The 27,987-nt window shown below is 48.4% G+C and overlaps 1 protein-coding gene across 1 annotated transcript in view; it reads left to right on the top strand.

The window, feature by feature from the left end:
- Cemip (cell migration inducing hyaluronidase 1) overlaps positions 1 to 27,987 on the top strand; it is a 159,067-nt gene that overhangs the window by 123,144 nt on the left and 7,936 nt on the right. The window contains exons 16-28 of the mRNA XM_059269006.1: positions 5,703 to 5,908; positions 6,908 to 6,977; positions 8,354 to 8,482; positions 11,374 to 11,459; positions 12,235 to 12,366; positions 14,560 to 14,595; positions 14,677 to 14,832; positions 17,329 to 17,509; positions 18,691 to 18,906; positions 21,719 to 21,930; positions 23,200 to 23,385; positions 26,433 to 26,637; positions 26,814 to 26,900. Of these exons, the coding sequence (XP_059124989.1) occupies positions 5,703 to 5,908; positions 6,908 to 6,977; positions 8,354 to 8,482; positions 11,374 to 11,459; positions 12,235 to 12,366; positions 14,560 to 14,595; positions 14,677 to 14,832; positions 17,329 to 17,509; positions 18,691 to 18,906; positions 21,719 to 21,930; positions 23,200 to 23,385; positions 26,433 to 26,637; positions 26,814 to 26,900 (1,902 nt within the window). The remainder of the gene's footprint in view (positions 1 to 5,702; positions 5,909 to 6,907; positions 6,978 to 8,353; positions 8,483 to 11,373; positions 11,460 to 12,234; positions 12,367 to 14,559; positions 14,596 to 14,676; positions 14,833 to 17,328; positions 17,510 to 18,690; positions 18,907 to 21,718; positions 21,931 to 23,199; positions 23,386 to 26,432; positions 26,638 to 26,813; positions 26,901 to 27,987) is intronic.

The raw sequence follows: 27,987 nt of genomic DNA on the forward strand, positions 1-27,987 counted from the left end.
GCACTCTTAACCACTGAGCCACCCACCTCTCCAGCTCCTTCTACTTCAACGTTTAAACCAATTCCCTCTTCTGACAAAAACACAAGCCCTTCAACTTCTGCTTGTCTCTGAGTTTTGGGGACAGCTTTCAGCAATATGACCCTAAAATGCCACTAAGTTTAGCAAACCTCTGTTCTTCTCTCAGCTCATGCACCTCTTTGCTGTTTCCCTGTGTCAGTGTTGTGGGTCTCAGCAGAAGCTCAAAAGTCAAGAGCATAGAGTCGCAGGAACTGATGGAAACGTCCTGGGCCTCGGTTTCCTCCAGTGCATAGTGAAAATGCTGATAGAGTCAGCTTCAAAGGGTTGTTGCGAGGGTGAAACCAGATAACTAACACAAGTGATGTGCTTCGAGAGGACAGTAAAAAGCAGTAGCGCTGTGTGCCGCTGCGTCTCTATGTGTTCTGTGGAAACATCTCTGCTTCCGGGAGATAGCAGCATATGCCCCCACCAAAAAGCAGGGCTGGTGTAGTTAGATGCTCTTGGCAAAAACTGGGTGAATGTACTCCCTCCCTGACACTTTGAAAAGTCCCAATGCATGCTTACATAGGAAGGGTCTTCAGTAAAACCTCACCAGATTGATTGATCTGTTAGCAATGTCTGCCCTCATCTGGTCACAAAGCCTTTTTCTCACACTGCTTTCCCAGCTTACTAAGTCACTGTTCTGAGTCCATAGAGTGAGGCTGTGGTAATATCTCCTGTGATAGTAACATTGTTGAGGGTGTCCTTCTGACAATGTAGCATGGAGCGCTACAAGGCTCCAAAGTGCTGGCAGGTGCAGAGAGGAAGGAGCCTCTGTGCACACTATCCTCAAGATGCTAGCAGGTGTAGTAGGGTGAAGAATTTCCCCCAAGGAGAGGCTCTCCATACACTCTCTGCAAGGCCACAGGGAAATGGGCTCAGTGCATCTTCATGGGTACTTCAGGCTCTAAGACAGGACCTTGACCAGTCCTAGGAAGGCAATCAATACATTCCTGGTCTGTAGCAGAAGGTACAAAAGACTCCAGTGTGAGTTCTGCTCCCTTCTACCTCCTTTCTTTAAGCCAGGGAAACAGAGCCAAGAAAGTACATCCTTTCCCACCTGGGGACTTGCTCACAGTTTATCTTTATTATAAACGACGGCGGTATGAAATCAAGAAGTCTCTAGCAGGTTGCAACTGCTTCCACGCAGGCTCTGCCATGTATGGCTCTGTGTGCCAGCCGATCCACTCAGTCCCCAGGCTCTCTACCTTTGGGGCCACACCCTTCTCTTGGCATTCTAGTAAAGATATCTGGATCCCATGATGGGAACCGCAGCATCTCCTCTGCCAGCTGCACAGCCTTGCGGATTGTGGGAGAGGCTTCCATTTTCTCTGGCTCACCCCTTCTCTGGTGTCTTTGAACGTGTTCTCTCACTCGTCAAGGTGTGTGGCTGCTGTCTTCTTTCCTCTCCACCTGAGCCCAGATGGAGGACCCAGATTTTATCTTTCCTTTCCCACAAAGCTACCTTGGTCCAGGGCTCCACTGGGAAACCGAGGTACAGGAAAGAAGGCTAGAGAACATTCCAGATCAGAGCAGAAATTGACAACGTGGAAGGGAGCAGCAGGTCCCTCTGGTCTCACTGCCCCTTTCCAGCTCACATGCTTTCTCTCAGGCAGCACCCTGACCTTACGAGTTCTGCCTCTCTTTATCCTCGCCGGCCCCCCACCCCTTCCTACCTCCCCTGCACAGCCTTGGAAGCATTCTTTCCCTTTTTAGGTAGTGTTTTGTCCTGTTTCCTCTCTCAACTTCTATTTGCATATTCAAAAACTCATTAAGAGCTGCAAAACAAATGACCCTTGCATGTGCTCCAAGGCCGGCTCCTCCTCAGGAATTTTATTTTTAAATTTTTTATAATGGCAGAAGCTTGGAAATAAATTTTCTTTTTAAAATGACTGAATTTGATGTGAGGCTTCTCGCTGATATGTGTGTGTATACATATACATATACACATACACACACACACACACACACACACACACACACACACACACACACACAATATACCCACCCTAGACTTCAGAAGTAAGTAGCATCCTCTTTGGTACCAGGAGCCCTTGAGAGTGCCAAAACCCTTCATTTCAAGTCCCAGTATAGAATGGCCTGGTATTTGCAAAGAACCTGTTCACATACTTCTTTATGCTTTAAATCACCTCTACATGGTTTATGTCGCCATGTAAATGCCTAATAAACAGTTGGCATCCTATATTGTTTGAGGAACAAAGCCAAGGGGAAAGAGTCTGTACATATTCCTCATAGGCAGTTTTTTAAAGAAACACTTCTGGTCTGAGCTTGATGGAAGCTATAGTGGCATCCTGCATTTCCAGAGAGTCAACCGATCACTAATTTCTGCTTGTGCTCGCTTAATTGAGACATCGTTCTTCTTAGAACACACAGGTTGTTGATGGAAGCCAGTTCAGACTGGGGTGACCACAGAATATCTTGACACACACAGAACAGTCTTTGAACCTAGTGCTGCTCACTGCTAGTCGCCCCTAGGGCTAGCAACGCCCCACTCCCACCACCAGTGACAACTAAATTGAGGGTCATCCTAGTTGAAACAATAGCTGACAGCTGTTTCTGAGTCTTTCATATTTTCTCCTTTACAATCTCGTGCCCAGACCCTACTACCAACAGTAAAAGACCTAAAACAGCTTCCAGGAATCATGAACCGCTATCAGCAGGAAAGAAAGGGAAATATAGTTTCAGTTTTCTCAATGAATGGCAGGGGTTACACATTGTTTCTGGTTAGCATACAAGGACAGCGCCAGTGAGAGAGAAAGAGAGAGACAGAGAGAGAGAGAGAGAAACAGACAGAGAGAGAAAGAGAACATTTACTTTGCTGATATGTCTATCTGTATGCATCCATCATCTACCTAGCTGCCTATCTCTATTTTCCAATCCATCTATTCATGCAACCACCATCTGTTTGCTATTTACCTACCTACCTACCTACCTACCTACCTACCTACCTACCTACCTATCTGTAGCTATTTCTCTATGTACACACTATCACTATCTATCTATCTATCTATCTATCTATCTATCTATCTATCTATCTAATCTATTATTTATCATCCATCACCCATTTATATCTATCATCTACCTACCTACCTACCTATCTATCCATCCATGTATTACAACTAATGGTCAGTTCTGTGACATGTTCTAAGGAGAAACAATCTGAAAATGTTTTTAGCATCCCTCTGTCACACAAGGGGTACTCAGTGTGAGTAACAGAGCCAGTCTGTGGCTAAGTAAAGATGTGAATTACGCTTCTTCTCCTGCCCCAGACCTTCCTTCTCCCTCGTCCTCTTTTCTCCCTGGCTCTGTGAGACTCAGTGCTTCCTCAATATAGCAGATGGCTTTTTGTTTCAAATGAGATGGAGATCAAGTCTGAGTTCGGGGCTTGGGACATCCAGATCAAGTGGCATCCACTGAGATGAGGCTGAAACCGGATAACATGTGTAAGACACTGGGCAGCCAATAGCAGCGGCTGTTTCTCTTCCTTCTTCTGGTAAAGGCCTTTCCGTTCACAGCACCTCTCACAGATCTTAGAGGCCAGCTCTTCCTTGAGCCTTTGTTAGAAAAATGTTCCCAACTCATTCACTGGCTTCCAGAGCAGGGCTCCTGAACATGTGATCTAAAGTGCATGGCAAATAGTTAAGGACAAGTTAGAGAGATCCGTGGGCAGAAGACAGGAGACTCTGAGGGTACCAGATTCCCTGGGATACCCACATCCCTTCCCTGGGCATGGTTTCCTCCTCTGCAAAGCCAGGCATTGAATTTGATCTTAGAGGTCTCTGCCAGCAACAGCAGCCGAATCCCCTCCCGGGCTTGTCTTTCAGGGCTATTTATAACATGCTTTCATTACTCACTAGACGAGAAGGAAGCATCCCACTGGATGCCCTTGGCATTGACTGAAATGTCCATTGAAGGAGTAAATGGGCTACAAGGTCACGCCCTCGCCTGTTGTTAAAGATTAAAGGAAGGACGCTTGTGTAGGAGGCAGGGAGCTTGCCCGGTGTAGGCAGGCAGTGTGGTGTGGTCTTCCCTTACAAGTGAACACATAGGCCTGAAAAAGAAAAGAATGTCCCTGCCATGGCTTTGCCTACTGGACTTCGTGGCCTTGGACTATTGCTTAGCTTCTACCAGCCTCAGCCCCTTTGTTTCTAAAACAAAACTCTGCAAGAGGACTGTGTGAGACCACAGAGAGATGAGAAGGTCTAAGAGACCAGCCGGCGCTTGGCCATGGTGGAGCTTGCTGTGGGATGGTTCTAAGAGCTGACTGCTCTGCAGTTAGGGAGCAGGCACCTGCCGTGTGAGAGCCTGGAGGAACTTGGGGTGTTCACCTTGGATCAATGCTTTCTCATTGGTGACACTGTTGTCACCCCCTCCTGCTCAGCAGACTAGAGTAATGAAAGTCTGGAAATAGCTTGGTGGGGTGGGGTGGGGGAGGGGGTGGGTGGGGTTGCTATTGGCATCTGTCAGGGATAGACCAACGTTACTGAATGCCCTACAGTGAGAAAGACAGTCCCTTGTAGTGGCACCAGGGCTGAGGGCATGGCCTTGGTATTTCAGTCAGTGCCAAGGGCATTTGGACAGCGTACAGATTTCCCAGCTCCTGGCACAGTGGCAGCGCCTTAAGAGGTGTGGGTTGATCTGAGGTCACAGGGAAGCGGGGAAGATCTCCCTGGATGAAGTCACTGGACAGTCAGGGATGGAAGAACACAGTAAAGATGTGGAAAGTGCTTCCACCCTCGCCCACTGTACCTTGTGAGCCGAGAGCATTTCCTCTCTGGGGTGTTGGAGCCAAAGCAGGAGCCTATGTGGGAGAGATACGGTCATCAGTGTCTGGTGCGAACAGGGAACTCGGGCTTGGGAGAGGGCTCTCTAAGGATTCTGAGGCCTTGGAGATGATGGAGGTGGAGTCTAGAGCTTTGTGGTAGTGATTGACAAGGTAGGCAGGCTGGTGTAAGAGCCTCCTGGTGCTGGTACTGAGACTACACTCTGTTCTCACCACGTCTCTTCGAAATGCTCTTTCTGATGTTCTACTCACCCTGGTTCTGGGAAGGTGGCCCGGTAGGCTTCTGATGTTCTGTTCACCCTGGTTCTGGGAAGGTGACCCGGTAGCTGGCTTTACCAGCCCTCCCTGATTTGCAGCCTGGGGCACGAAGGTATCTTGGTGGGCTTCGTGGACCAACAAACTGGCTTGGGTTCCAGGGATTATAGAAGTGTATTAGTGCAGATGTTCATGAAATGTCCCCCAGCCCTGCTGTGGTGCTGTCTCCTGGGGGAGCTGCCCTGCCCCCCACTCAGGTGCTGGAGACCCTCCTCAGGATGTCTTGGCAAGCTCAATAGAATGGTTTCTAGGACATAGGCCTCAGTCTCCCTTTGAACCACCTACACACTTCTGATATTTCATCCCTTTCCCTATCCCCTGAAATCTCATCCCCAGCACATTCAACCAGACGAGTTCTCTTTCTTTTCCTTGTCCACCCTCAGGCTTTTGCCTGGGGTCAAGGTTGTCTCCGACCCCCAGTCTACTCAAGCCTGGTATAGTTCAGCACTGTTTCATGCTTGTTGAATGAATATTTGGACACATGCACACTTGGGTGTTGAGTGAAGCTCCTTTCTTGACCCTGCAGATCAAGGATGTTGTGGGCTATAATTCTTTGGGCCACTGCTTCTTCACTGAAGATGGGCCAGAGGAACGCAACACTTTTGACCACTGCCTCGGCCTCCTGGTTAAGTCGGGAACTCTCCTCCCATCAGATCGGGACAGCAGGATGTGCAAAGTGATCACAGAGGACTCATACCCAGGGTACATTCCTAAGCCCAGGCAGGACTGCAAGTAAGTATGTGCATAGTACTGTAAGGTACTCCGTACACCTGGGCCTGGGGGAGGAAAGTGGGGGATGAGCATGAACATTCAGTGTCCCACCTCAGGACCTTTAAAAGGACCTTTCAAAGCTTGCTGTTCACCTCTGCCTATTTCTCAGAGTGAGGTCCCTAGAGCAGCTCCTCCACCCCACCTTCTCCCTCCTCCCTTCTTCCTCTGTGAGCCTCACTAGCACTGTTTAGTCTGGAGAACTCTGGCTCACCTGTGGCTCTATGCCACATGGCATCCTTGTGGACAGGAAGCAGCTGCCACATCAGCTCCCAGTACGTACCCATCAGCCTGACCGCAAGAATCTCTTTCTAGCCAGAGAGAGACACAAACAGTGTCACAAAGACACACATGGAAAGGCAGAGGTAGAAAAATACAGACAGAAAGACAAAGAGACAGAAGCAGACAGACAGAGAGGAAAACAGAGACACACACAGAAAGAGAGACAGAAAAATACAGACAGAAAGACAAAGAGACAGAAGCAGACAGGCAGTCAGACAGACAGACGGGAAAACAGAGACAGACACAGAGAGACAGAAGACAGACACAGGAAAAACAGAGAAACAGGCTGAGAGATACAGAATGCAAAGACATAGAAAAAAACAGAGGCAGATGCAGAGACATGGAGGCAGAAAGACAGAGAAACACAAAGAGGAGAGACAGAGACAGAGGAGAGACACAGATAGAGACACATTGCTTCCTGCACAGATGGCATTCCTTAGAAAGGCTTACTTTCTTGGACTCACATTCCTGATCTGTAGAAGCACAAGCTGCATCTACCTTTTGCAGTCCTGAACAGTGCACAAGCTTAAATGCACCTGTCCTTGGTGAGAAAATGTAGCCTCCAATGGATACATCGATTTCTCAAATCTCAGACAAGAGACTCTCCCTCACACTGTGCAGCAGACAGAGTGCTGCTAGCCCTTTACAGGACACTGTTCAACCTCTCTCCTCTCCCTGCAGTGCTGTGTCCACTTTCTGGATGGCCAATCCCAACAACAACCTCATCAACTGTGCAGCTGCCGGGTCCGAGGTAAGCAGGAATAAGCAAGGCGGAGCTGGCAGAGGCTGCCTTGGAAATGTGTGTGTTCAGAGCTCAGTACTACTCCTCCGTGGGACTGGAGACTGAAGAGTCCTGTGACATGGCTTAAAATGACAGTCTGTCTGTCACTTCATAACCCTGGTGACCGTTCATGAGTAGTTTATTTTGGCTTCTGGCTTAAGGGAACACAGTTCACGGTAGTAGGGAAGGTGTGGCAGCAGAAGTTACTTGTGGCTGCGGCAGTGGGAGCTTGTTCACATCTCGGTGGATCAAGACACAGAAAGAGGGGCTAGAGAGATGGCTCCATGGTTAAGAGTCCTTGTTTTTGCAAAGGATCAGAGTTTGATTCCCAGCACCCACATGGTGGCTCACAACCATCTGTAACTCCAGTTTCAGGGGATCCTATGCTTTCTTCCAACCTCTGTGGGCAGCAGGCATACACGTGATACACAGACATACATATAAACAAAATACTCACACACATTAAAACTTTAAAAACCATTTTAGAAAAAAAAGACAAGACAGGAAGTGGAGCCAGGCTATAATCCTCAAGTCCCACCCCCAATGACCCACTTCCTCCAGTCTGTCTCCCTCTTCTAAAGGTTGCACACAGAAAGCTAGAGTCACGAGCTGGAGACCAAGTATTCAAACACACGAGCCTGTCGGGGATACTCCATATCCAAACCATCCCAGAGTACTAAGCAGTTTATGCTCAGGAATTCTTTACAGAATGAGTTATTTTGCCTTTGGATGGTACCTGACACATCAGTGTTGTAGACTAACACCATGTGATTCTGACATCAAGGCTACACCCTGGGCTAGGGAGGAAGCTACAGCAGGGAGACCTAGTGTGTCCAGAGCGCCAAAGAGCTGGATGGTGGTAGCTAGGCAACAAGCACCATGCCCTGCTCCAACAGCCTTGCTCTGTACGGCTCTCCCTTGCTGCTGGTTTTGCCTGGGGCCTTGACCCTGAGCCTGTTAGTTGCTCTTTCTGGGCCTCAGCTTCCAGATCTTCAAGGAAAGCTGAGAACACCTGTTTGGAATTCTATCCATCAGGAGTCTAACCTCTACAGTGACCCAGTAATTCAGATGTGACAGATAGGGCGGGGCTGTGAAGAGTGAGAGCTGGCAAGTAGCCAAATTACAGATTACAGTAACCTTTGTCCAGTCAAGCACTGGACCACATGGGTGTGTTGGGTGGTGTGTGATGTCCACTCAAGCACTGGACCACATGGGTGTGTTGGGTGGTGTCTGCTGATGGCCTGTTCTGGTCACAGTGCTGCATCCACTCCCAGAGCCTGGGCCACTCAACCAGGAATTCACTGGCACTAATTTCTGTGACTCTCTCCCATGCCCTGTCCCAACAGGAAACTGGATTTTGGTTCATTTTTCACCATGTGCCGACGGGCCCCTCTGTGGGAATGTACTCCCCAGGTTATTCCGAGCACATTCCACTGGGGAAATTCCACAACAACCGAGCACATTCTAACTACCGGGTAAGTCTCTCCGTGCTGGGTCGCTATGGCCAGCCTGTTCATTCCCCTGCCCCATCCTGCAGATGACTCCCTACATTCTTACCATGGGTCCAGAGCAGCCTTCCAAGGCCTGCAGATTACTGACCACTCACCATGAGTCTCCTTTGGGGGCCTGTCTCGTCATTCACAGCATCTGCCTAACTGAAGGAGCAAGCTGTACCTTCATTTCAGCTTCCCCTCCTGGAGGATGCTGGGTTGGACATCGGGTTTGATTTTTGTGATGCGTTTGTGGGCATCAGTGATGTTGACTCTAAGGCCTAGCCATAAACTGGTTTGGATGTAGTTCTGAGATGGCATTGGCATCCTGGACTTTCTCCCTTCTTGCTGGGAAGTGGGTGACTCCATCTGTGCAGGGCTAAGTCAGTAGGTGGACAATAAGAAACTCCCTGACCACCTTCATTGATCACCCTTTCTGAGTACTACTGTGTACTCTGCTCCAAGCTAGGTACTAGAGTGAAAGGGGAAAGGACTGGGATGACTTGGACTTCAATAGGTCAAGAACCTTCCCATAAAGACTATAGCTAAGACTGGAGCTGTTAGTTTGGGGACAAGGCTGAGATTAAAGATGGCAACACTCTGTGGACCAAGATGGACTTTGGGATGTCGGGATGGTAGGGATGGTATCTGGTCCAATTCTTAGCAGACAAGGAAATTGGGGCTTCCAGAGAGGAATGGGTATATCCAGGGTCAAACAAAAGGTTTTCAGAGAGCTAGTGAGGTATCTCAGTGTTTATCTTGCAGTGCAAGCAGGAGAACAAGAGTGTGTGTCTGTAACCTCATAGATGGGAAAGCAGAGACAAGCAGATCCCAAAGGCTCTCTGGCCAGCCAGTTAACCAGTGAACTCCAGGTTCAGTGAAGGACCCTGTATCAAAACAACAAAAACAACAACAATAATAATAATAATAGAAAGTAATAGAAGTCACTTGTCATCCACCTCGGGTCTCCACGTGCACACACACAAATAAAGCCTGTTCTAAAAGAACTGAACCCGGGAGAAAACTCAAAAAGAAGCAATATAGGCTCAGAGTAGATCTGTGCTGGAACCTGGGTAAGGGGACAAAAGCCAGTGCTGAGGAGAGAGCCATGGGGAGGGAGGAGCCACCTCCTAAATAACATCTCAGATCCTAAGCAGGGGGACAGTTCCAGAGGCAGTGGCAGAAGTGTGGAGGGGAGTTTGTGGATGGAGGAGCTGTTGATGAGGCATTTCGTGGATGCCAGTGCTTTCCCATGCAGAGGCAGGTGCTTAGACCGTGTCACAGTTGGAGAAGGAGAGAAAACACATTGGCTTCTTATTGGGACCCACCATTCCCTGAGGCCTCGAGAAAGCGTTCTACTTGCAAGAGAGGGCCTATGGACTGGGTAGCATAGGAAGCTGGGAAGGGGAGTTATGTAGTCAAGAGTAACATCTCAGGCTGGAGAGATGGCTCGGAGGTTAAGAGCACCGACTGCTCTTCCAGAGGTCCTGAGTTCAATTCCCAGCACCCACATGGCAGCTTACAACTGTCTGTAATGCCAGTTTCAGGGGATCCAACACCATGGCGAAAACACCAATGCACATTAAAATAAATAAATTAAAAAAGAAAACTTTAATAAAATAAAAAAAGAGTAACGTCTCTAATAGAAGGCGAGTCAGAGTCAAGGACACAGGTGTGTGTGGGGGGCGTGGACATTAGCACTTATGAAGGCAGGAGGGGCTCTTTACATCAGAGGCAGGCTGGGAGAAGGTAAAGAGAATCTGCAGCTGGGCCAGCTTGACTCTGAGCACAGGGCCTGCATCCTGGGCGCTCCTACCCAGGAAGGCTTGACACCACAGCCTCCTCATGGAGTCATGTCTTGGGCACCTCATTCGGTCTCCACAGCCACGCTGTGAAGCAGGTGCCACCAGCCAGCTTTACAGATAACGATGTGACTAGCCAAAGAGGTGAGGGATTTGCCAATGTCATAGTCCGTGAGAACAGAGCCCAGAGCCAAAGCTCCTGTCATCACTGTAGTTAAGTTAAAGCCAGCCAGAGAATAAATAGTAGCTTGGAGAAAAAAACAAACAAACAAACAAACAAAAACTGGTACGAGCCCTCCTAAGAGGCCAAGGGGATCTGGGAGTGAGAGGGATTGGATGGTGGCCCACAGAACTGCAGCCTCCATTTCCTCCCCCTTTGGCACCAAAGTAAAACAAAAGAAAACAGGCCCAGAGCTGGGGATGTAGCTGGGATGACAGAGTGTTTGCCTGACGTGCACGAAGCCCTCGGTTTGCATACGAACTAGACGTGATGGTACAGACATTTGATCCCAGCACTCTAGAGTCTGAAGCAGGAGAATCAGAAATTCAAAGTCATCCTTGGCTACATAGCAAGTTTGATGCCAGCCTGGGTTATATGAGACCCTGACTCAAAAAAATCTTTAAAAAAGAGTGAACCTTTCTCCTCAAGTTAAGCAGGAGCCAGGACAGGCTGTAGGATGTCACTAATGTCAGGGGAAAGAGAGACAAGTTCAGCATTTCATTTGAAAGTCTGTGACATTTCTGAGTGCATACTTGTGCCCTTGTTTGGGGGTCTGGGATAGAAACTCTCCAAATTAGCGTGAGTTCTGTATGTAGAATTGGCTATATGAACCCATGTTAGACAGTCTTAGACCCCAATTTCTGTATCTACACACAGTTCAGCATGTCCTACATCTGGTCAGAGAGATGCAGAGATGAGGCGGGCTTTCTTCATCCCTCACTGTAAGCCCTACTCCCAAGGACACAGTCTGAGAATTGCACTGGGTTTACCGGCATATTCCGAAGCCATGTCTAGGCTGGTGTGTGAAGATGGCTGTGGGCAACAGTGGTAGCTAATGTGTCCTTCCCTCCCAGGCTGGCATGATCATAGACAACGGAGTCAAGACTACTGAGGCCTCAGCCAAGGACAAGCGGCCCTTCCTCTCCATCATCTCTGCCAGGTAACCCATGGGACGACTTGTCCCTTGGGACCTCTCAACTTGCTTCCTTTTCCTCTGCTCCGGGCATGCATTCCTTTGCCTAATGAGTGCTGGCTGGCTGGCATTGAGCAAGGTGTTGAGATACAGTACTGTGCTAGAAGTCTAAACTAAGTCTGAATTAGAGTAGCCAAAGGGAGATTGAAATTCCTAGCAATTTCCAGATCCCTCCACAGAGCCAGGACCATACAACAACAGGAATGGCCAGAGCTGTGACAGGTTGGGCTGGGATACACAGATGATCAGAGGAAGCATTCACTGCTACTTTAATGGTAAGGACTTTGATGGTCAAGCTGATGAGTCAAGCCAGAGCTTAGCTGAAGACCAGAGGCTGCTTTTAAAAGGTTGCCGTCAAGGCTGGACAGGGTGGCGCACAAGTTTAATTCCATCCAGCACCTAGGAGGCAGAAGCAGAAAGATCTCTGAGTTCAATGTCAGCATGGTCTGCCCAGTGAGCTCTAGGCCAACTGAGGCTACATAGTGAGACCCTGTCTCAAAGAAAACAAAAAAGTTGTCAAAACTTCAGCGTCATTAGCAAAAGTGGGACCCCTTGTCTGTCTCCTGCAAGGAGCTGGGCCCTAGAGACGGAATCTCCTGCCTCTGGGAAAGCTCAGAGTGTTCATGCCAGAGCCCACTGTGCCAATGGATTTCTGTTGAGTCAGAGGCATCTGGGAACCTGTGAGTGGAAAGCAGCTTACAGAGGCCAGAAGGAACACCACCTATGTCTTCCCGTGCTCCAGGTACAGCCCTCATCAGGACGCAGACCCGCTGAAACCCCGGGAACCGGCCATCATCCGCCACTTCACCGCCTACAAGAACCAGGATCACGGAGCCTGGCTTCGGGGTGGGGATGTGTGGCTGGACAGCTGCCGGTGAGTCTGCAAAGGGAGTTGACACTGCCACAAAAGAGGCTCCATACTCCTCCCCAGACTGAAGAGTGAGCAAGGCTCAGAGGATTCTAAACATTCTGACATTCAGCTTTCTGCTCCCCCTGAAAGACAGGGACAGAGGATGGCAGCAGAAAGTGGCCAGGGGAGGAAAAAACCCAGAGCAGCATGACAGATTCACCACAGTGCTGAATGCTGAGTTACTCATGAGGACTCTCTTTTTCAGGGTCCATGGCTGGTCAGTGCAGGAAGGGAAAAAGGAGTCACGGTGCTGGGCACTCACTGTGTGCCTAAACTTTGATTTTATTTCTTCCTCGATATATTTCTCAAGAATGCAAATTTTAAAAAATGCACAGTCTTAGCTCCATTGATGATAAACTCAGGCTCAATTAGTGAGTTTCTCACATTGCATAGCTAATGAGTGGTAAAAATGAGATTTGATGCTTAAGGTTGTTAGACATTAAACCCAAAAAAAAAAAGGGGCCCAAAACATTGATTTATGATGTAAAGTCCCTAGAAGTCTAATGCCAAGCATGCTTCTCCTTCTGCTAGGGAAATTATGAAGCACCCTGCCAATGAGGGGAATCTTCTTGTCCTCCACCAGATATTCTAAGGAAGCCCAGAGTCTGGCTGGTACTACGGTTGAGGTTCCGAAAATAGAGTTGACATGGTCCAGAGCTGACAGGACTTTGAGCATTTACCCTGTGTGATCTGGAGTGGGGAGGGGCTCTAGCGTATCTGGATGCAGGCAAGGATGGAACAGGGTATTCCTGGAGATGGGGAAATGGAACACCAAGTGGGATAGCGCACTCCAGTCCAGGTGAGGAAGAATCATAGAAAAGGAGTGTGTGGATAAACCCCAGCCCTCAGCATAGAGAACAGACATGGGTGGATGACTGTTTTTAGACGTGTTGAGATGGAGATGCTCATAAAGTATGCAGTGAAAATGCCCCAAATCTTCCAAAGACAAGATAGAACAAATGTTTGGTCTTAGAGTCCCTAACAGATAAGGGGAGAAGGAAGCTATGAATGTCTGTGAGGTCCCTAGGGTCACAGCAGAGCATGAAGGGACCATAGCAAAGCTCCAGGAGATACCAGGGAGGAGGGAAAGCTGGGGACAGGGAGTAGAAAAGAACTAGAGAGCCTGGTACCCTAGATGAGCCTTGGCAGATTGGTTTGAATGGATAGATCTTTGAAGAGGAAGAAGGAGCTGAGTGTGAAGTGTGTTGGGAACTAGGGAGCTTGTAGAAAGCGGGACCACCCTGGTGTGGCTGACACAGAAGGGAGCAGGGAATTATGCCCTCCGTGCCAGGGCAAGACCTGGCCTTGGGCTTATAGGAGGCATGGAGCCATTGGAGATTCAAGAAGCCCCAGATGGCGGGTGAAAACGGCACCTGGGGGAGATAAGCCCCTTGAGGTGTCCTGGACAGGAAGGGAGAAGAGGAACAAACAGATCCAAGGTCCAGCTCCTTCATGAGGCAGGGCCAGATGCCTCCAGCAAAAGTTTTCCTCAGCAAAAGTTTCCCCTCGGTGTCCACAGTTAGACTCTAGGGACAGAGAATGGCCTTTCCTTCTACAGCCTCATGCTGACCCTAAAAGCATGCAGAATTTCTGGGGAGCAGCTGTGATCAGCATGGTGTAATTATGAGGGTCATTCTTGCCCTTCTTGGGGTCAGAACCTCTCTGGCTTTGGGGGAACTTGGAAATTAGCTATTTGAGTTTCTTACTGTGCCTGAGAGTAGTCCCCACATAGCCCACCTTCAGTCAGTGCTGGCCCTGAGGGTGAGAAAGCCCCCTCCCCACCTTCCATTTCTCCTGATCAACTCCACAGGCTCCGGGGGCTCAGCCAGAAGTGGACTGGCTAGGGAGGTCCTTGAGGCCCAGCTCTCCTGTAGCTAATGCTCCATGCCCCCAAAATGCTGAGCATTGAGGACCCCTGCCAGTGTGGAGTACATCTTCTAGCTTTCCCTCCACCAGACATTCCAAGGAATCCCAAATCTGTGAAGAGGAACCAGAATACCCATCTTCTGTGTAGAGTGGAAAGTTAACGATTTCCTCAGCAAAAGTTTCCCCTCGGTGTCCACAGTTAGACTCTAGGGACAGAGAATGGCCTTTCCTTCCATAGCCTCATTGACTGTGGAGTGAGAGCATGTCCTGACTGTCTGCTCTTGTCCCCAGGTTTGCTGATAATGGCATCGGCCTGACCCTGGCCAGGTAAGAGTGACTGCCGTTGTGATTGGCCTTCTGTGGGAACTTATATTTGGACATCTCACCCCCAACCTCTCCTCTCTGCAGTGGCGGAACCTTCCCATATGACGATGGTTCTAAGCAGGAGATAAAGAACAGCTTGTTTGTTGGCGAGAGTGGCAACGTGGGAACAGAAATGATGGACAACAGGATCTGGGGCCCGGGTGGCTTGGACCACAGTGGAAGGACCCTTCCTATAGGCCAGTAGGTTTGCAATGGTGGGAACTGCCCTTCTGTGAGTGTGTGTGTGTGTGTGTGTGTGTGTGTGTGTGTGTGTGTGGCTTGAGTCACAGCCACGGAAAGAAAGAAGTTAGCGGGAAACTTCTTTGTGTTGACTCTGAATTTTTCTGCTCTCTAACAACCTGAGGGAGGATGAAATCAGGAATGAGGAGAGAGAAGTCCAACAAGTACACAACCATCAAATGCACAATAGGGTCTTAGTGAGTGTTCAGGGGAATGTGGTGTCCAGAAGAGAGAGTCTGACTCTCCCCACAACAACTCACTGGAAGTCTTTCATTCACTTCTGAGTATGGCAGAGAGGCAACCAGGCCAACGTCCACTTAGAGGAGGATGAACAGAGGTGATCAAACCTGCAGCCACGTCCAACACAGTTTAGAATCTTACACCAAAAGACAGACCATCCCTAGGTGGTCGCATCTTAAGGCTGCCATGCATACAAGAGGCAAGGCTTGTTCCACTTAGGCCCTAGAATCAGTTTAGTTTTTCTCTTTGTAGAAATAATGGTTTCTGCTGCTACAATCAGGACAGAAATACACAGACTGAAACTTTCAACCTGAGTACACTTGGGTCTCCCCATATATGCCCTAGAGGCACACTCAGAGGCGTCTGCTTGCTCTTCTTTGGCCAAGCTGTTAAGAACTCTTGCTTCCATTTTAAGGGACACAGCAGACCCTTTAATTTACAAGTGAGTCTGAGTATGCATTTCTAGAATTTCTTTCTAGAAGGTTACCAACCTCCAGGGACAGGATATTCCGGTAACTTCCAGAGGTGATCTTGTCTATGGTAGCCTGACAGGTTCAGGCGGATTCCTCACACTGCCTTTGAGAGGAGAAACCTAGAAAGGACCATGCAGTTTTAGTTCAGGTATATTCTGCCTGAAAAGAAGTAGTTTAGGATCTGAAGCATGTGATTTGTGTAGAACTAGCAAGAATGTGCTGACCCTGAACATCTTAACTGGAAAAATGCATGGACGCACTCCATGAGTACTAGATTCAAAGTGATGACATCATCAGTTACAAACACAAAAATATGGAAACACAAGGAGATTTGGGGGTGAGTGGAGACTTTCTTGGGAAGCATATGCAACAGCTGGGAGCCTGAATAGAAGACGAGGAACAGCTGGGGACAGCCTCCCTCTGGGGACAGATACTTCGTATGCTTCCTTTTCTGTCTCTACTCCCTTGCTTCCTTAAGTTCCCTGTGGAAAAGGAGGGAGGAGACCAAGCCAGAAGCAGAGACATGGGTATAAGTGAACACATTAGGCTTAGAAAATGACAAGCCTAGATTTATGACCAGCCCTGAGAAAGGCCACCAAGCTGTCTGACCAGTCCCTCATGGGCCATCTTTTCCCATGCTCTCCTCAAGAGTCTCAAGCAAATGGGAGAGGTACCTCTGAGGCCCTCCTCCCTGCCAGGCAAGGGTGAAGTTTCAATGTCACTAACTCTTCCCTGGTCCCTCCATGTCTCCCGGCTGCCACCTCTTCCCACTTCCTTCCTGATGCTCCCCCAGTATCAAGCCTTCTCAGGGGCCCTGTGTCAATCCGTGGCCTTGCTTTTCCAGCAAGAGTGGTCTTTGCCTCTGGCAATGATTGCAAAGTTTCTTGTAGTTCTTTTTATCATTGCCCATTCTGTGTATTTCTGTCCCTTGCAGTTTCCCAAGCCCAGCACATTGCTGGTGGATAGGCTTACGGAGGAGATTCATCTGGATCTTAATCTGATTAAATTGTTATAGCAACCAAAACTAGGGCGATAATGACTAACAGGGCTCCTCTCCCGAGGGACAGAATATTGGCAGTCTCTTGAAGTATTTACAGTATTTTCCTAGTGACTAGACACATTGATGGGAAGAGTAGAGAAACTGTCTAAACAGAGGTCCCTAAGCCAGCAACTAGATAGATAGCTATTTATCTACCAACCTATCATTCATTCATTCATTCATTCATTCAACTAGCTGTCCATCATACCATTCATCCACTCCTCTAGCCACCCACCTACCATCCATCCATTCATCATCATCCATCTACCTACAATCTCTCCATCTATTCGTCCACCCACCATGCATTCATCCATCTGCCTATCAGCCAGCATCCATCTACCCAGTCATCCAACCCAATCCATCTATCCATCCATTTTCCACTATCCATCCATCCACCATCCATCCATTTTCCAACACCCATCCATTTTCCACCATCGGTTCATTCATCCCTCCATCCATCCCTCCAATCATCCATCTTCCACCAGGCAGCCAATACATCCCACATCATCCATCTTCAGCAGCCATTCTTTCATTGACAATGTGCTGATCCACACCTTCTCAATGAGTTAATTGATTTAATGATTCTCAGTGGAAGGAATTGCTGGAGGTGGGGATTGGGAATGACTTTACTCAGAAAAGCTCTTAACACTCACCTCCAGAGAAGCAAACAACACAGTCTGACATCTGACTTCCTTAACTGCACAGGAATTTTCCGATCAGAGGAATTCAGTTCTACGATGGTCCCATCAACATCCAAAACTGCACCTTCCGAAAGTTCGCAGCCCTGGAGGGCCGGCACACTAGTGCCTTGGCCTTCCGCCTAAACAATGCCTGGCAAAGCTGCCCCCACAACAATGTGACCAACATTGCCTTTGAGGATGTCCCGGTGAGTATGGTGCCAGGACAGGCTCCTGGCATAGCCAGGCTTTGAATGATGACTCACATGTCCCCCACGGCTTGGAGATTGAGCTGTTGCCACCACCACAAGGGTGGAATAGCTTCCTCCAAGTAGGCTGGACCATGTCCCAGTTTTCTCTCTGCCCAAACTGGAAAAGTACAAGCTCAGGTCACAGAAAAAGGTCAAGTCTGGGTGAATGCCCACTGGCCTTCGATCTATACCCCAGTGAGAACCTAGAGATGAACTCGGGCTTCTCAAGCTGTTCCTCCAGACCCTTGCCACACTGGATGCTGTGACCAGGCTACTTGAGTTGGCACAGAGCATCTCACAACTCCAGCAGTGTCTGAGGAAAGTCTTCTGAAGACATTGTTTAACTTCATCCCAAAAGTAGAATGTGAACAAGGGCCTCCTGGCTGTGGATGGAGAAGGTGGAGGAGCTGAGGGTCAGGAGAGCAGGCCAAGGCTGCCTGTGGGGCCTGCAACTTCTCGCTACCTATAGCCTGTGGTCTCCCAAGCCTTTCCCTCCTCCTTCTTCTCTCCCTGCCCTCCTTCTCCTCAGTTCTTCCTCCTCCTTCCTGCTACTGCCCTAGCCTTTCTGCCCAATCCCTGGCAGGGCCTCTGAGAAGACAGGGAACTTAAGTCACTTAATTTCTTCACTCAGACCCCTGAGGGCCTGTAGGAGGTCAGTCACAGAGATGTCCAATGGCTTGCATTGTGAGGCTGTCCTCCTTAAATCCACCGCACACACTCACAGGCTCATGCACATTCTCACACACAGGTACCCCTACATACTGTTTGTACACACTTTCTCATACAAGCACTCACCCCCTGATTCCTCCCGAGTTCATTTGGCAGAACACTCACATTTATTCACTCCTAAGCCCCTCCTCCATCAGACCAGCCTCCAAGGCCACCTACAGCAGCCAAACCTATAGTGCGCAGAGCCAAAATTGTACGCTAGTTTTCAGATTAGAGGCACAGTGACACTCTGACTGTTTTTCGAGTTCCATGAGATGGTCAGCCATGCGGTTTCCTCTAGCGCCCAAGGGCAGCCTCCGTCTGGCTACTTTGTAATGTCAGCGGAAATTAGAAACTTTGCTCTAGTCTGATGACGGCTGCAGTTTCCATTCACCTTCCGGCCCAGTCTTATTTTCCTGGGCTCTGTTCAGATTACTTCCAGAGTGTTCTTCGGAGAGCCAGGACCCTGGTTCAACCAGCTGGACATGGATGGGGACAAGACATCTGTGTTCCATGACGTGGACGGCTCTGTGTCGGAGTACCCTGGCTCCTACCTCACTAAGGATGACAACTGGCTGGTTCGACACCCAGACTGCATCAATGTCCCAGACTGGAGAGGGGCCATCTGCAGTGGGCGCTATGCACAGGTGGGGATGCCACCCTGAGCCACTGGCTCACTTACTTACTCCCTCACTCATGTGAGAAGGACTCAAGGAGCCTGGTGTGTGCCCAGCTCTGTGTTGGGCCAAGAACGATGCTGGATTTCCCTTCCTTACCTTTTCCGACCCTCACTCCTATTCCACAGGATTCCCATAGTCCAAACACTGCGCACTGGGGTGCTTTACATCAGGTTGCAGCACTTACTAACCGCTGACCCTTCCGCTCACACCCTGGGAGCCTCAGGGTCCTCACGTGTGAACTTGAGCTAAAAGCTGAACTTCTTTAATGATGTTTTAGGGATGATTTCAGATGATAGTAATAATCCCTCCTCCTGTCCTTTCTTAGGAATAGAAATATAATGCAAGACATAATTTTCCTGGTACTCATGTTAAAAGGAAAAAAGAAATGAGAAATTAATTCAATAATATTTTACACATACTCAAAATACTCCCCTTTCAATGTGTAGTTAATATAAAAATTATTGAGCAATTTTTTTCTGTTCATAGACTTCAAGTTTCCACATATATTGTATATTTCTAGTCCACTTCTTTTTTTAACTATTTATTTTATTTATGTGTATGAGTACTTTGCCTACATGTATGTCTGTGCACCATGTGCATACCCACAGAGGTCAGAAGAGGGAGCCAGATCCCCTGGAACTGGAGTTATGGATGATTGTGAACCACTAAGTAGGTGCTGGGAACTGAACCCAGGTCCTCTGGAAGAGCAACAAGTGCTCTTAACTGCTGAGCCATTGCTCTATTCTTTTGAATATTCATTTGAATTGAATATTCATTGCCCATTTTTTTTGAAATGTCAGTTCTCAGCAGAGGAACACAAAGACCTACCACAGCAATCAAGTTGTGTTTAACAAGAAGAAAACTTTTTCTCACTGCTCTTGTTTTGAGATTTATTGATTGATTAATGTCGTGATCAGCTCTGCATTTTGGGATTTAAATGAATTAAAATTGCATTTTAAAACTGGTTCCTGGACCACAATGTCCTCATGTGCATGACTCAGTGGGTACACATGACCCACAGCTAACACATGAAACAGTGCTGTACACTGTCTGGAGTGTAACAACCTGAAATAATTGCCATGACCCTGTGACCATTACTGCCATTACTTGGATGAATGACTGATTAATTAATTAATTAATTAATTAATGAGGGGAAAGAGGGCAGAGAAAATTGTTAGATTAGGAAGAAGGCACCTGGGCCAGGTGGGCCAGACAGGAAGGAAGTATGTGATGATCATGTCCTCCTGGCCATCCTACAAGGCAGGCATTCTTATTACCACAGTGGACATCAGAAAGCTTACAAGATACTTGAATGTGTCTTTCGATGCATTGGACAGCCCTGTAAGATGGACAGTGTTGGGATTTCTCTTTTCATCTTACATAACATACATATGATATATGTGTGTGTGTTATGTAATATAACTGGAGGAGAAGAGAGCATGTTCCTTCCAAAGGCACATCATTGCACTTTGGTGTAAAGGTCTCTCTTGACCTTAGCTGCAGAGATGTCACTTTATGAATATGGGATGAGCCAGAGAACTGAACAGGGTGTGTGTGTGTGTGTGTGTGTGTGTGTGTGTGTGTGTGTGTTGCACACATATATGTATATATTGTATCTGTGTGCTTTGCTTGAGTATACACATGTAGAGGCTAGAAGTTAATAACAGATGCCTTCCTCCACCACTATACACCTTATTTTTTGAGATAAGCTCCCTCACTGAACCTGAAGTCATTGTTTTGACTAGGCTAGATGTCCAGCAAGTTCCCAGAACTTGTTTACCTGCTTCTGACTACCACCAGATGCATGCATCCATGCCAGCCTTTACATAGGTACTGGGGATCCATACGAAGGTCCTTATGCCTTTAGAGCAGACATTTTTACCCATTGGGCCATCTCCCTAGTCCCCAGAGGAGAGCCTCAAATAGAGGTCGGCTCTTTGCTCCTTAGAGACTTAATGGCTGGTAGTCTTATTTCCTTTTTTTTTTCTTTGAATGAGACAACATACTCTCATCTAGTGGGTACTGATACATACACTACCTGACCCCCGGGCAGAGGGGCAGAGAGTGACATAAGACAACACACCCAGACAACCTCTCATAGGCAGTGAAGGGTCAGTTGTATCTGCGGTAGAGTTTGAGTACACCCCTACAAACCAGGCCCGGTGCTACAGGTCCTGACACCTCAGCTGCTAGGGAGGTGGAGGCAGGGGGATTACAAGTTCATTAATTTCAAGACCAGCTTGGGTAGGCAACTTAGTGAGACCTTCCTTGACTCAAAGAGTAAAAAGGCCTAGGGATACGGCCAGTGGAGGAGTGCTTGCTAACACCTGTGGTGTTTAATGCCCAGTGCAGACAGAAGATAAAGGCAGAAGGAAGAGGGGGGTTAATGAAGAAGGAAGGAAGGAATTAGGGAAGGAGGAAGGAAGGAGGGAAGGGAGGAAGGAAGGAAGGAGGAAGGAAGGGCCCCCTCTCCCCCTATCTTGTCTTTCCACATGTGCCTCCATTTTCCACAGTTCACCAGCTCCTGGCAGCTCCACTGGTCACTCCTCAGCAGAGGTCAGTTTTTTGGAAATCACAGAAAGTGACTGATGAGCACAGTGCAGCTTAGGCTGTGTCCCCAGCAGAGAGAGAGGTGTCCTCTTACTTGGTCTTCCTTTCCTTCAGGCTCTGCAAAGAGACAGTAGCTCTGGAAGTGCCCTCTGTGATCCGATGATAACCAGACACTGAAACAATCCCTCCTAACGGCCTCTTTGTGCGTTTCCTTTTTGGGTTTTCAAAGATGTACATCCAGGCCTACAAGAGCAGCAACCTGCGCATGAAGATCATCAAGAATGACTTCCCTAGCCACCCCCTCTACCTGGAGGGGGCCCTCACCAGGAGCACCCACTACCAGCAGTATCAGCCCGTCATCACTCTGCAGAAAGGCTATACCATCCACTGGGACCAGACAGCCCCAGCAGAGCTTGCCATCTGGCTCATCAACTTCAACAAGTGAGTCAGAGCAGCTCAGGATAACATGACCCAGGACAGTGGCACCGGCTGAACACAGGCAGGGAGAGTGAGAACTCCTCATGGCTAGTGAGGACCTCAGGCTGGTCCCTGTCACCCCTGCAGGAGGTGCCCAGAGAGGTTCTCATCACCCAGAGTTGAGAATCCAAGGACACTGGCTCAGGATGCATACTGGGCCCACCTTGGTCAGAGCAGCTAACCTCTTGGAGGCTGGGGGTGATGATTGCCTCCCAAGTGAACAAAGAATATGGAGCGAGCTAATGAGTATATGATAACTACCACCCAGCTCCTGGCATTACCAAGTGCTCAGTAAATGGAAAAAAAGCCACAGGGCATTGCTGCTGTTATTTATAGAGAAGCGAACAAAGCTCTCCGTGAGTGCATCTTAGTTACTTTTTTGTCACGGTGATAAGACATCCTAATAGAAGCCACTTAAGAAAGAAAGGACTTATTTTGGCTCAGGGTTTGAGGTTAAAGTCTGTTGTGGTGTGGGTATCATGTCAGCAGGAGCTTGAGGCAGCTGGTCACATTGCCATCAGGGAGCAGAGGGAGATGCATACTTCTTTTCATTCAGTCCAAGACCTCAGCCAATGGAATGGTGTTACCCACATTTAGGCGGGTCTCCCCACCTCAATTAACCTAATCAGGAAAATCCCTCACTGGCATGGTGAGAGGCTAGCCTAATCTAGATAATCCCTCCCGGCATGCCCTGGGGGATTACAGCCTTTCCTGGGTGGTTCAAGGACCTATCAAGTCCATCAATATAGATCATGGCAGAGAGGAAGCTGGCTGTCAGGTTGAGGGCATCAGGTCAGCTGCGTACATTCCCATTCATGCATTTCCTACATGCACCATATGCACATCACTGTACTCCTGAGACAGACATTCATCCACTGCAGAAAGGAGGATGAAACCTTTGATCACGCTCTATCAGGGAGGGGCTGAACCCAGCCCTCACTTGCTTGTGCTCTTTAATCATAGCCTAGTTGAAAGAATACCATTTTCCCAGCCAAAACCCATGCAGAGCAACCCTAGATCAGCCCTTGAATGCTCATAGGTGACCATCCCAATGGCCCTCCTCAGCCACCTCTGGTCACCATCCATCCTTTTCTCCTTGAACACTTTGTGACTTAGTACTTATTCTTTCAAAGTTTCCCACTTAGAATTCTTTAGCCACTCTTCCTGTGGTGTGTTCAAGGGCCCTGGGGCCTGGACACCCTTGCTCAGAACTAACTCCACCATCCTTCCTAGGGGCGACTGGATCCGAGTGGGGCTCTGCTACCCAAGAGGCACCACCTTTTCCATCCTTTCGGATGTTCACAATCGCCTGCTGAAGCAAACATCCAAGACCGGGACCTTTGTGAGGACCATGCAGATGGACAAGGTGGAGCAGAGCTATCCAGGCAGGAGCCACTACTACTGGGATGAGGATTCTGGGTAAGGAGGCTCCTATGGTCTGCAGAAATGGGGCTCAGTTCACTGTGTATCCTGGGTCTAACCGTAACTCTAGGAAGTATAGTGTAGTTGATACTTATGAGTACAGGATGCTTTCCTAGGCACCGTGACCCTAACACTAACCATGTTCTTAACCACTTAAAACAGTCAAACACTGGGAGAGACCTAAACTCTCTATTAAATCTGCAAGTGGATTGTAGGGAAATTTTCAGAAAAAAAGTAAAGGGAGTAAGGAAAACCAAATAAACAGACATGGTATGTGACCCCTGAAACCCAAAGGGAACAAATAATCTGCTAATTTGAAGATGGGAAAAGAAGACACTGGAAAAGTAAGAGTGACTTGGTCGGGGGCCCCAGCACAAACCTACCCCAGCTGGATCCAAGGCCCCCAAATTCCGCTGACCTGCACTGGGTCCTGGTCAACAGACACACAATGGAAGCATGGTGTCTGCACAAAGACACTAAGGGGCTCTTTGGCCCCTCCCCCTAACAATAAATCCAGGGCTGGGGAGCTAACTCAGTCAGACAAGTCCTTCTGTGCAAACACGAGGACCTGGGTTCAGCCCACCAGCACCTACGTAATAAAGATAGGCACAGGAGCATGCATTTAAAACCCCAGAACTGGGAGGTGGAAACAGGCGGGTTCCTTGGGCTCACCAGCCAGCCTAGTTCAGTCTGCAAAATCCAGGGAAAAAATGCAAGTCCCTTTCTTGAAATTTCTTAAAAGTTTCCACCAAGGGAGGTGTCAGCAAACAATGAAGTATGGTATAGAGAAGTATGGCCATTGGCAGACAGCTCCTGAGGATGACACCAAGAGCTGACCTCTGGTCTCCACTTTCATGTATAAACACATGTGCCTGTACACACACACACACACACACACACACACACACACACACACACACACTCCACACTGGGGAAGTCCAGTACGACCCAGAGTGATGAAGCTGGCCACAGAAGCCTTTTAGAGAGAAAGGTGAAAGGTCATTTAATGGGCATTTTGCTTTTCTTAGGAGAAAACAAAGTAGCTTCTCTCTTTTTTTAAAAAAAGGAAAATCACTTTGCCATAATTAGGGATAAAATGAAAACAGGCTGGCTAAGAGTAGGAGTTCCAAGGTGGGAAGTGGGCCCTGGCTTGGTTTTAGCTGTGCTCTGTATGTACTACTGCGTTTATCAGTTTCCACCAAGGGAGGTGTCAGCAAACAATGAAGTATGGTATAGAGAAGTATGGCCATTGGCCGCACTTCTCCAGAAGCATGGGGCCCATGGAGGCTAGACCCTAGTTTCTTCACCATCCCAGGGCCCTGACATTCAGTTCAGATCACTGGGACACCCACAGGTTATAGATCAAGGCCAGAACTGTCATCTGTACAGGAGTGTGGGATGGATGGTCTCCCAAATTCCTTCGTTCTCATCTGGCAACAAGGAAATCTTAACACTGTTAAGTTCAGTACAGGAGCGAAGGGGCCATGCCAACTTCTGCTCCTTGGTCCTTGGCATGGATCCTGATGGGAAAGGGAGCCCCGGTATGATGTAGCCATGGGCAACACTCACAGGAGGTCATCCTGCAGCCTCCCCACCACACAGAGCATAGAGATGGACTGGCTCTGTGCTTGGCCTTGAGCTGAAGAATCCTGTGTCTGACACTTTTCATTTTAGTCAGGGATCACTTGATGCCAGGAACAAAGGTATTTTTTTGTTTGTATGTGTGTTTAGCTTTTGTGTTTTTGAGACGGGGTCTCACTAGATAGCCCTGGCCCAAGAACTTACTATGTAGTCCAGGCTGGCCTCAAACTCAAAGAGATCCACCAGCCTTTGCCTTCCAAGTGCTGAGATTAAAGATGTGTACTACCACACCCAGCAGAACAAAGGTTCTTGACTTGTAATGGCTTGAAACAACTCAAATCCAAGACAAGGCTCATTCCCTCACACTCTCACACACATGAATGTGCACGTGTATGCCAAGCCTCTTGTTATTAGGGTCTTCTCTCAAGCTGCCTTCTTTTCTCGATTTCCTGGGAGAGCCATGGCACAACATCGTCACAGCAGCCACCACTCATATGCCCTTACAACTCAGTTACCAACCAGTAAACCAACAAGACCAACCACTTCATTCTAGCCCACCAGAGAGTGCGTCCTCTTGCCTATTGAGAATAAATATAAACAGCCTATTGAGAATCCAGTGTGAGCCCCTAGTCTGGTCAGAAGTGGGGTGGAGTAGATTGTGGCACGCAGGCCCAAAGCCAAGTGAGCTCGTTGAAAGCTGGCCCTGCAAAAGAGAAGTGTGGACAGTCAGACCTTCTCATTAGATAGTTCAGACAGACTTGAGAGCATTTTTCTGAGATGAAGGAACAAAAATAACAAATGCCAAGTTAGTTCTGCGGCGGCCTCACAATCGGCCTCCCAGGAACGTGGGTCAGCTTCCTTCCCAATAGTTATTATTAGAGAAGTTATGACTTGAAGACAAGCAGAGTTAGGACCCACGATGGAATGGGAAAACTCCCAGCTCTGCGGCTCCCCAGCAGTGCGGTCACGTCTCTGAGACAATTTTCTCATCTGGCAAGTCAGTGTGATAATGGTACCCAGTGGGCAAAGTTGATGATTTAAATGAGAGGATATGTCAATTTACAGTTGTACGACATAGTTACTCCTCAGAAAATACTTGCCAGCATTCTTAGCTCCTTCTTGAATGTATTCATAAATGTATTTATTTTATTCCTCCAACTGCATATGACTCTCTGACAGGCAAATTCCATGATTTAAGGCCCTCGGGAAGTAACCTCGGTGACCAGGAGATTTTTTTGATTTGTTTGTTCATTTGTTTGCTTGACACAAGGTCTTGCTAGGTAGTCCTGCCTGGCCTTCAACTCAATATATAGACGAGTCTGGCCTTAAACTTGAGGTGACCTGACCCTCCCACCTCTGCTTCCCAAGTGTTGGGATGACAAGTGGGTGCCACCATGTTTGATTTGGGTGAAAAGGGGGTTCTAAGTGTCCCACAGCAACAGCCAGATTCTTTCTGTGTGTAGGTTGCTCTTCCTGAAGCTAAAAGCCCAGAACGAAAGGGAGAAATTTGCCTTCTGCTCCATGAAGGGCTGCGAGAGGATCAAGATCAAAGCCCTGATCCCAAGGAACGCGGGCATCAGCGATTGCACGGCCACTGCTTACCCCAGGTTCACCGAGAGGGCCACAGTGGATGTACCAATGCCCAAGAAGCTCTTTGGAGCTCAGCTGGTAAGTGGCCATGGCAGGCTGGGCCTTTTGCCTCCAGGAGGCTCAGACCCAGCTGCACTCCTCTCTGGATACCTCCTCAGCTCCATGACTCAGTTCTGGGTCAAGGCGCAGGGCATGTGAGGAGAACGACTACCCGGACTTCACAGCCTCACTACTGTTCCATGTTTGTGTTTCAGAAGACAAAGGACCACTTTCTGGAAGTGAAGATGGAAAGTTCCAGGCAACACTACTTTCACCTGCGGAATGACTTCGCTTATATTGAAGTAAGCAAAGGTTCTGTAGACCCAAGGCTGCTCACGGAGGTGGAGTGGGCGTATTATCTACTTTTATCTCACTGTGAACACAGTACTTGATAACTTAAGGGGGGTGGGGGAAGATTTATTTTGGCTCATGATTCAGAGAGTTTTGGTCCACTGTAGTGAGGAAGGTATGACAGGCCAGCACAGTTCACAGAGGAGCACAGTTCACAGAGGCCCGCTTGTCATGGTTACTTTTCGGTTGCTGTGACAAAACACTGTGACCTAGGTAACTTATAAATGAAAAGTGTTTAATTTGGGGCCTACAGGTTCAGAGGGCTAGAGACCATGATAATGGAGAAAAGGTATGGTGGTAGGAACATCTGAGAGCTTCCATGTTGATCCACAAGTACGAGGCAGAGAGAGGCACTGGGAATGGTAGGAGTCTTTGGAAACCTCAAAGCCCATCCCTAGTGACACACCTCCTCTAACAAGGTCACACCTCCTAATCCTTCTCAATCAGTCCCACCCAATGGGGACTAAGCATTCACATATATGGACCCATGGAGGCCATTCTCATTCACACCACCACACCTGCACATGTAGCAGAGGCTGTGGACCTCATGGAGGACCAGGAAACCAAGAGAGAGGCGGAAACTAGGGTTCAGGAATAACCTTGAAAGACCAACTCATAGCAGCCTACTTCCTTCAGTTAGATTCTACCTCCTAAAGGGTCCACATACTCCTGAAACATCTTCACCAGGTGGGGGGCCATCACTCAGAACATGAGCCTGTAGGGACATGTCAGGTTCAACTATAACGGGTGGTGTTGTGATAAGTCACCACAAGCTGTGTGGGTTAAAACAAAAAAGCTATTCTCTTTCCTTTTGGGAAGCCAGCAAGCTTACTCTGGCTTCTAGTGGCTCTAAGGACCTTTGGATTAGAGTTACTTCACTCACACCTTTGTCCCATCTTCGTGAGGCCCTCCTCTGTGCCGATCTCACAGCTATCACCTTTCTTCCCAAGGGACCCCCATCGTTGCAGTTAGTGCCTGCCCAAAACTTTCTGGATGTTCCTCCCCTGGGATCTTTAATAATGACACATGTGTATGTCA

This window comes from Peromyscus eremicus, chromosome 1, assembly GCF_949786415.1.
Source record: "Peromyscus eremicus chromosome 1, PerEre_H2_v1, whole genome shotgun sequence".
Taxonomy (NCBI): domain Eukaryota; kingdom Metazoa; phylum Chordata; class Mammalia; order Rodentia; family Cricetidae; genus Peromyscus; species Peromyscus eremicus.